General features: G+C 42.7%; 1 protein-coding gene across 4 annotated transcripts in view; it reads left to right on the top strand.

Annotated features, from left to right (window-relative positions):
* The window catches only part of Dip2c (disco interacting protein 2 homolog C), a 470,240-nt gene extending 466,282 nt beyond the window's left edge, over window positions 1-3,958 (top strand). For all 4 annotated transcript variants that reach the window (XM_045151604.1, XM_045151605.1, XM_045151606.1 and 1 more), the window contains one exon: window positions 618-3,958. In XM_045151604.1, the coding sequence (XP_045007539.1) occupies window positions 618-870 (253 nt within the window). In that variant the 3' untranslated portion in view covers window positions 871-3,958. The remainder of the gene's footprint in view (window positions 1-617) is intronic.
* Window positions 3,959-10,403: the final 6,445 nt, after the last annotated feature.

Below are 10,403 nucleotides of genomic sequence, written 5' to 3' on the forward strand. Positions count from 1 at the left end.
TGATAATAAAGCAGACAGTGGAGGGAGACAACCACACATGCACCTGCACACACACATAAGAACATACACACTCAAAAACAAACAGCTAAAGCTCTGGATTTATGCTTCCATCACTTGGACAGAATAAAATATTGGGTGTCCTTCATGCCGAAAGACCTGGATGAGCTAGCTAGTGCTGTGTTACCATCATCTCCAAACTCATTGCTACAAGGCAGAATCACTAAACACACTCACACATCAATAGGTCATCAGCCAAGTCAGGGTGCTGCTTGGATAGACATAGGCCCAGACGTTCCACACATGTCCATCTCAGGGCTCAAGCCCATCTCTGGCCCAGCAGTCACAGAGGTCTCCGGGATAAGACAAAATGCCCCAGCACTGCTAGAGCTTCTGCAGGCATTTCCCTACATAGAATAGCAAGGACCCATGCTGGGCCTGGGTCACCACTATCAGGTATGTTGCGATCAGGAAGACTGTGAAAGGCTACACAGCTTTTAGAGGGAAACACCAGCCCAAGGAGATAGATATGTGGGATCACCCAGGCAGATTGGAACAGAAAATTTATCCTTGAATAAAAGACTCTCCCAGTAACAGTGGTTTTCTTTCCTGTCTCTTAGTGCTGTGTTTACCTGGACAAACCTGTTGGTGGTTGTGGTTGAACTCGACGGGTCAGAGCAGGAAGCCTTGGACCTGGTTCCCTTAGTGACCAACGTGGTCTTAGAGGAGCACTATCTGATTGTAGGAGTGGTGGTTGTGGTGGACATTGGGGTGATTCCAATTAACTCCCGGGGGGAGAAGCAGCGGATGCACCTGCGAGACGGGTTCTTGGCAGACCAGCTCGATCCCATCTACGTGGCCTACAACATGTAGTTCCGTCTCTTTGGACTTCATGGACTTTTCTAGGGATATGAACTTTTTTTCTCAGTGTCCACCAAAATGTGCAGACACAGAGGCCATGTTCACCAGTGCAGAGCCTGGTGTCGTAGGCTTGGAGGGGAGGACTTCTCAGAGCAGTCACCCTGGCAAGGAGATGAAATGTGAATTTACTGCTGGATTTTGTTCAGAAGGACTTTGGATTACTGCCTTCGGTTTATTGGAAAAGCTCATTTCAATAACTTTCTTTTCTGTTTTTTTTTTTTTTAATTATTGGATAATAAGTGCTCTCTTCGTAAATGTGGTATTTTGTTAAGCCGAAATAGCAATTAAAAAAATTATTCTCCCCTCCAGATGGGTTCTTTTAAGCAGTTTATGTACATGTGATAAGAAGTTGCTTTTTCTGTTTTAATGTGTCATGAAACCTTAATGACATGGATCTGTTACTAATTTAAGCCATTGCTAGATCTCGCCCTTCTAGGAATGTTTATTGAGGTACGAGAATCCTTCCAGGTAGCACCTTCCAATTAGAGTTTAGCAGCTTTCTTTGTCAGAAATGTGCTAAATAAACAGAGGCCAATCTATGGCCTTTGGAGTTAACATAGAACGAGAAGCAATTATAAATAAGGTATTTCGGCAACTATCTTGCAAGTATCTTTGTACTAAACTAAAAAGATAAAATAAGTTAACTTCCTCAATATGTAATTATGTAAAAATGTTTAATTTATTTTGATCTCTTTAGAAATATAAAAGAAAAAAACATTCAAGAACATTAAAAGTCTTGTAATGTTTGCTAATATAAAAAATGTTGTATTATCTTGCGTGGATAGTATCACAACAAATATATATATGAAATATAAATTCACTAAATGAACAAAGGAAATTTTAAAGTTTAAATGCAGAACTTGTCACTTGCATGGTACGCCCTTCACTGTATTCACACACTTTGCTATTGCAAGCAGTACAGATTGCCAGTGACCCTGTCTCAAACCAGAGGCCAGCAAGTGGGATAAGTACCATATCTAAGGTGGGGAAGGAATTTAAAGCTGATTGTACACTATTTTTTCTTTGCTGTGGGGGACAACAGTGAATGTGTTATGCCAGCATGTGCCAATTACATTGAGGGGGCTCTAGGTTGGCAAATTGCACTGTTTATCTGCAAGAATTCATTATGCAATGTTTTTATTTTTTATTTTAACATTTTTGTTAGTATCACTCTTTCTGTTCTTGGTATGAAAAGAATGATATTCTCTGGCCATGCAATGCACCAGGTGTCATTGATTCCCAACCCCCTTTCCAGTAGCCTCTGTATAAGTGGATAGATGTCCAAATAGCTTTGAGGAATAAACTTTCAGTCTGTTTTGTGAACTTCTGGTCATAGGAGTTTCCAAGCATGGCCTTGGGCAGCCCCTATCCTAGGGACTTAAATTAGCAGAGCTCTAGTTGAAGCGAGAAGTCTTGCCAGCCACTTCTCTGTACCACCTACAGGGGAACCTGTCCCAGGTGCTACCTGCCCACCTTTTGATTTGTAGAGTACATCTACATCTGTGTGTTTCTAAGTCAAGCTGGCCTGGCTGCGCTCAAGTAAGGAGGGGAAAGCAGTGCATGAGGGATTCATTTTGTAGTTGTCCAGTATGACCCTGCAGTGGCTCTTAGTACTGGAGCTGCCTGACTGTGATCACTGCTAGGCAGAACTGATGCTTCATGGCTCCAGAGGTAAGGTCTTTGTCTGCCTTTTTTCATGCAGCTAGCAGGACACAAGAGCTTTGCTTGACTTCTGAGATCCACAACTGATTGCTTTTTAAAAATAATTTTAAGTGGCGCATTTTTAAGAATCTGCATATTTAGAACATCCTTCCATCTGCACAAACGGTCTGATTTTGTTAATGCTCACTGCTGTGTATGAGTGCTCTATACATGCTTCAGTTACACATTCCTACCATCCTCAGCTTCCAAATTGGGAAAGTCCCCACTACATACAGAAAAAAAATCATTTTCAGATGCATGTGCACACACACATTGCTTAAGGGAAAGTTGGTTTGAGGTTCCAAATAAGATAAAGATACATTATTGTAGTGTGTGAGAAATCTTAGACCCAGGTGATGCTAGAAAGCAAAACAAATTTAGCTGTCACTCCAAACACAGTTTAACTTTCACCATATCAACTTGACATCCAAGGAAGGCGAACCCTGCCATGCAGTTGGGAAAGCAGTTGACAGCAGGTCTCTTCTGTCTGTATCTTTTCATCTCTGATGTTAGACTTTAGGTTCAAGAGAGCTGGTGGATTGAGAGCAAAGCTTAGTTGTGCAAGAAAAAGGAAAGGCGACACTTAAGTACCACCAGTTTCAGCAATAAGGAAGGATCGTTCTGTATTAGAAATTGTACTGTAGATAAATCATTCATGAGAATGTAAAAAAAGAAAAAAAAATGTTGTCTTGTGACCTTGTGCTTTTGAAGTCAGCCAAAATCGTGTAATCTACTTGCACAAAAGGAGGGTTCACAATGAATATTGGAACACAGACCTAATCAAACAGGAGGAGATTCCACATGGTGCTTGTTTATTATATATATTTAATCCTGCTTGACACTTTACCCAAGGGAACGGTCCCTTTTATCAGTTGAATGTTAGCAGCGTTATTTCAGAGTGTGGTGACTGGTTTGAGAAACTCATGTACTCTACCAATCACAGTTTCAAACAAAATTTTTATGTGCAAAGGACAGCAACCTTCTTGTATGTTCAACCACCAGTACGCTTTGTACATCTGTGATAACGCCTGTTTTATATTCAAATGAACAAATAAAAGCTTTTATTTTTGTTGCTCTGAAAATAGCAGTTTCTTAATTGGTACCCTGGAAAAATGAGACAGACCCACTTCCATGTCAGGAAGGAAGTAATTCCTACCAGGAAATGTATCTGACTCTGTTTACATAATTTGTTGCGTAATTTAGTATAGATGATCGTACTTGAAAGATGTTTAAATTTTGATGTGGGCATTTCTGGTTAACAACAATTCCTATGGCAACAAATGTTTTGTGAAATGTTTTTTTTAATTCTTTTAAATATATCTGAATATATTTGTTCACATTTTGCTGCAAGTGTACAGATTATTGGTAACTTTCTGGGACAGACAGTAAGCATGAGTCTTGTGTGTGAATATCGTCTACCCATTGTGTCATAGGGAACCTTTGTGTGTCTGGAAGTACCACTAGTTACTTATACCTTCCAATCCAATTGGTATGTATTCATTTGACAACCAAAGATCTATCCTTTGCCCAAGATCTGAGAATCTTTACAACTTTGTCATTGGAAAGCAGTGACTGCTTAACTTACCCTTAGCCTAATGGCTATAAAGACATCAGTGTTTATCCACATGAAGACCTGTGGAACTCATGGCTCTACACAGACCACTAGGCTAAGCCTATGGAGTTGGATTAGAACTCCACTTGCAGGCTATGGTGATGGCTCAATGGATAGAGTGCTTGCCATGTAAGCATGAGGACCTGAGTTTGGATCCATAGAATCCATATACATGCTGGGTGTGGTGGTGTACACCTGTAATCCCAGCACTTCAGAGACAGAGAGAGGGAATCACTAGTGCTCTAGATTCAGCAGGAGACCTTATCTCTGAGAATAAGGTGGAGAGTGACTAAGGAAGATCCCTGATGTCAACCTCTGACCTCCACACATGTGCACATGAACATGCATGCACACCACACAAAAAAATCTCCACTTGTCCCTTTGCACACCTTTCATGTAAGATGAAATGCTCACTGGGGATGAGCTCCAGGTGGTAAAACCAGAAAGCTGCTGTAGGACATGCCTGGCTGTATTGCATTAATCAGATATTATAATGAAGGGGTATGTCTCCCAGATGCTAGTTTCTCAAGTGGTCAAATACAAAACCAGGTTATCCAGGCGTACACACCTTAATCCCAGCACTCGGGAGGCAGAGGTAGGAGGATCGCTGTGAGTTCAAGGCCACCCTGAGACTACATAGTGAATTCCAAGTGAGCCTGAGCTAGAGTGAGACCCTACCTCAAAAAATACAAAAAAAGAAAAGAAAAAAACAAAACAAAACAGGTAACCAAGAGAATTGTACCTATGGAACCCCACTTTGATCATATGTGTGGGCACATATTTGTGTGCATGCATGCATGCATCAAAGCACTGTGGGTGAGCATAGCATTTTCACTACCACATGTTCTGCTTCCTGTGTGGTCTCTAGGACAAGCCTGTATTCTTGGGACACACATTAGCAGTCTGGTTAGCTGGCTGATTATCATCTCAGTGTGCTAAGACCTGACTATCTCCCTACCTGCATGGAAGCCATGTGCTGCTCTGGAGAGAATTTCCCCTGGAGGAAGGCAGCATTTACTGTCTGCTGCATTGCTGCAATGCTCTCATCCACAACTCTGACTTCAAGTAGAACTCTCAGTTCTCAGTCCTTCTGACAGGCGAAACATTTTGTTTTCTGTCATATTGTAGAAAATCATGGTGTGATCCTATATGGCCTTTCCCATAATCCTTGGGTTATCTTTGTAGCACAAGAACCTCAGGTGGCTGGAGAGATTGCTTAGTGGTTAAGGTGCATGCCTGCAAAGCCTAAGGACCCAGGTTCAAGTCTCCAGGTCCAACATAAGCGAGATGCACATGGTGACACATGCATCTGGAGTTTGCAGTGGCTTGAGGCCTCGGTGTGCCCATTCTCTCAGTCTCTCTCTCTCCCTCCCTCTGTCTCAAATAAATAAATTAGAAAAAGAACCTCAGGTGATGTTACCATGTTATCACTTCCTAGGGCAAAATGTATCCCAGGTAAATACGTGTCAAGTCTAGGGGATATTGTGTTTTGGTATTTAAGGTCATTTAACTGGGAAAAACCAGTATTGTAATTCCTCAGTAAATGGTCTGGTTTGGCCCTAATGATCATGTGGTTTTGCAACAGTGACATGTCTAGGTGATGGGCAACGCCCAGCTCACCTGACTGGCTCAAGGACTCCAGTGACGGATCAGCTCTGTGCTCCCCATAGCACACTCCATCTTTTCTCCTTCCCTATTGCTACTCTGGACTCACTGACCTTGTTACTGAACTCTATGGGAGGTAGAGACAAGTAGAAAAAGTAAGGGAAGGTGGCAGGCATTTCTTCACAGACCTTGTCATAATACCTGCTTGTGAGTCTTCTAGCCCCATGCAGACCAAGTTGCAGCCCCTTTCTCACAGGGCTTAGCCCACAGAAGAAGGAATGATGGAGAGGCAAGCAGGTAACTTACCCCAGGAAGCCTTTTTGTGTGGCAGGAACAGGCAGTGTGAGCTGTCCATCTGGATGTCTCTGCTTCCCCCAGGGGAAGCATAGAATGACCCATGAAATGGTAAAGTAGTGGAAATTGAGAGAAAGGGTGAAAACATTTAATTGTTCAAGTTCAGTTTTATTCCTGTGTGCAGTAACACTTGAGCTCCCCACGTCACCCCCACATGCACATGCACACTGCTGGTGGTTAAAGAGACTAAGCGTGAAGATTTCCAGAATCCAAGTCTAGCTGAGAACTAACCAGGAACAGTAAGGGACCCTCTCAGTCCTTCCCCAGTTTCTTCTGCTACTAAGCAGTGTTTATTTCAAAGCAAAGGGAAAAGATGAAGGTGTGGGGAAGATCTCATTTCCCCCCACATTATTCTCTGAGCTTATTTAACAACTATGAGTGGTCAGGCTGCTGTCTCGACCACCCCACATATTCTGTGCCTCTGATGAGAGGGAATTCTACAATATCCTAATGGCAGGAGGTAAGAGTATGATGGCAAAGAGACAGCTAAGAAGTTTACCAACTAAAAGCTATGGACCAAGCTAAGAAACCATTCTACATTCCTGAAGGGAAGTTAGAATCTTGACTCAGCTGTTCATCACGTCCTTGGATTTAGAACAAAAGAGCTGCTTGTGTGGACTGTGTATCTGTCAGAAGCCTCCTCACTTCCTGAGACCCACACCCCTCTTCTCTACATCCAGCGAAGGTTCTTTCTTTCCCTGCTTTTCAGGACAGAAACATTCTTATTAGCTCTGGTTCCACTGGATGCACCGATAGCTGCCATCTAGTACTGCTGCTGAAACGTGAGGGCACTTGTCTCAGAACCTGATCCTTTTTCTGGCTGGCATGTGGAATGGCTTATTAAGCCCTATTCCTCACAGATCCCTGACTCTCCAGAGTTTAGCTTTGTATATGTAAAGAAGTGAGGCAGCCAATGTGAACAGAGCACCCACCCTGGGGTAGCTGGAGTGACTGTGCATGTGGCATGTGACTTTGTTTCTTCATCTTCCAGAGTTACATATGGCCATTTCCATGCAAGTATATACTATATTTAGAGCATATCTCCATACCTCACTATGCTCCTCCCCTCTCCTTACCCCCCCCAAGTCCTTTGCTCTCCAGACCATCTCACTTCATTTGTGCTATCAGTACATATATGATTTTATGTGTCTATGAAATTTAGGTCCCCACAAATAAGAGAAAATCTGTAACATTTGTTTTCCCAAGACTGACCTAATTTATTTAATATAAGAATCTCCAGTTGCATTCATTTTCCTGCAAATGACTTCATTCTTTATGACTGAAAAGAAAGTCCATTGTGCACATAAAGCACGCTTCCTTTATCCATTCCTGTTGTGGGACACCTAGGTTTGCTTCAAAACAGCAGTTCTGAATAGTGCTACAATATTTGATGTGCATGTATCTCTGTGATATGTTGACTTAAGAGTCTTTTGGGTTTTGAAAAATAGGTCTACCATGTGACCCAGGATGTAACATTGTTATATCTCAAAGTAAAATCAAAGAATAATAGAAGAGCTACTTTGGATGGCTTGGGACTTGATTAAATGTTATGTAAACATGAGTGAGAGGCACCTTGCCTGGTTCATAGAGACTGGCTGGTAGAGAGAGTATAGAGTATGATAGTACCTTCTCTCAGTCATTGCTTCTCCATTTAGGAGTACAGGACTGGTGGGCTGTATTGAGTAGGGAAGATACTATGCCAGGTTTCTAATTTCCTGAAATAATAGAATCTCCAAAATGTCAGAACGATTTTCACACCACATTTTGATTTGTTGTGTCTTGGTTTCTGATCAATAGTCGATCTGGCCGGGCGTGGTGGCGCACACCTTTAATCCCAGCACTCAGGAGGCAGAGGTAGGAGGATCGCCGAGAGTTCGAGGCCACCCTGAGAATACATAGTGAATTCCAGGTCAGCCTAAGCTACAGTGAGACCCTACCTTAGAAAAATAAAAAAATAAAATAGTCGATCAGCAGAGGCAAACAGATGTGCTGTTAGTTTCTAGCTCCATCATTGTTTAAAAGATAAGCAAAGACACCATTAGGAGAAACAATTCAAAAGGACCCTGAGATCTTGTATAATTTGAGTAATTAAACCCTCCATTCAGTCTGTTTAAAGGTCATGTCAAACATTCAGGTGAAATATTTTGTGTTATTATGTAAAGGTTTTCTTAAGGGTGTAGGTTTCTATAGAAAGTCCTCCTTCTAGGCTAGGGAAAAGCTGGGTGTGGTAGCAAGTTGTAATCTCAACACTGGGGAGGCAGAGACAGGAGGATCCCTGGAGCTCACTGGCCAGCCAGTCAACCCTCATTAGTTCAGTTCCAAGCTAGTGAGAGACCCTGTCTCCCAAAAGATGGACAGCAGTTTCTGAGGAGCATGACCTGATGTCCTCTGGCCTCCATGTACACATATGTACATGTGCACATACGTGCACACACGCATACACACACACACACACACACACACACACACACACACACACACACACACACACAGTCTCCTTCCCCATTGCAGCAGAGTGCCACTCTGAGGTGACCTTTCTGATTTTCAAGGCTGTCCTTCTAGCTGTCTCTAGAACATGAACCCTCAACTCAACCCTGGGTGTCATTGGTTTCTTGGTGTTCAGAGACACCCAGTAAGCCTATTTATACCATGTGAGTTCCTGCTAGGGAATTTAGGGGTGGGATTAGAGTTTTAGGAAGCTTATAGTTGGCCAAGGATGATAGTCTAGTTAGACAAAGATCACATGTATCAAAGATGAATGGGTGGATCTGGATGTGGTGCTCAAGGCCTCCTGGTGAGGAATGATGCAGCTAAAAGAGAGGAAAACAGAAAAAACAAAAAAAAAAACTCCATTATTTGTTTTTCAGAAGCTCAGCATTTATTGCCTGGGCTAGTGGGTAAAGCCAAATCATTTTTTTTTTTTTTTTCGAGGTAGGGTCTCACTCTGGTCCAGGCTGACCTGGAATTAACTCTGTCATCTCAGGGTGGCCTTGAACTCATGGCAATCCTCCTACCTCTGCCTCCCGAGTGCTGGGATTAAAGGCATGCGCCACCACACCCGGCCCAAATCATTTTTTTAAATTCAAATGTTTTGCATAGGAAATTCAGACACATGGTCCAAATACAGAAACTATGTGAAGTATTTATTGGGAAGTTTGTCTCAAACACTGTTCTCGTTCCCCGTTTCCCATAACCAGTAAGACATAACCATTTATCCTGTTTCTGGTCTATCTTTCCAGTTCACGTGATACAAGCCCATTATGGAAGTACATTTATACCATCTCTTTCTTCTAACCCAATAGACTGTTGTATACACTCCACTCTACATCTTGGTTTTCTTAAGCTTTATCTTGGATCTCTACCTTAAATTAATAGTGTGAAGGCTTGAAAGATTGAACAAATCCACTTGCTGTGCAATAGGGAGGACCTGAGTTTGACCCACAGCACCCACAAAAAAATTCTGGGTGTGGCTGTGCATGCCTGTGAACTCAGCCCTGAGCAGGGGATGCAACAGAAACAGTAGGGTCACTGGGGCTTGTGCTCAACCAGTCTAACAAAACACAAAATAATAAAAATCTGGTGTGAGAATCAGGTTCCGTGAGAGATTCTAGTCTTAGGGACATAAGGCTGATAAAGGAAGACACCTGATGTCCTCCTCCAGCCTCAACACATGTGCGTCTGAGACCTACACATCCATACAAACAAGTGCACAGGTCACATGCATACACACACCCCACACGTAACACACACAGCACTAAAAATAACAATGTGGTGCCGCATGGTTCTCATTCACAGTACAAAGTCACTTCCAGGCTTCAGCTGCAGTAAACATTCTTATTATGACAATATACAGTGTGATGGTTTGATTCAGGTGTCCCCCATAAACTTAGGTGTTCTGAATGCTAGGTTCCCAGCTGATGGAGATTTGGGAATTAATGCCTCCTGGAGGGAGGGTATTGTTGGGGTTGAGTTATGGGTGCTATAGCTAGTTTCCTGTTGTCAGTGCGTGGCACACTCTCCTGTTCCTGTTGTCCACCTTATGTGGGCCAGGGGGTGATGTCCACCCTCTGCTCATGCCACTGTTTTCCCTGCCATGGTGGGGCTTCCCCTGGAGCCTGTAAGCCAAAATAAACCTATTTTTTTTTTCCCCACAAGCTGCTCTTGGTCGAGTGATTTCTGCCAGCAATGAGAACCTGACTGCAAAACAGAGCAT

This window comes from Jaculus jaculus, chromosome 6, assembly GCF_020740685.1.
Source record: "Jaculus jaculus isolate mJacJac1 chromosome 6, mJacJac1.mat.Y.cur, whole genome shotgun sequence".
Taxonomy (NCBI): domain Eukaryota; kingdom Metazoa; phylum Chordata; class Mammalia; order Rodentia; family Dipodidae; genus Jaculus; species Jaculus jaculus.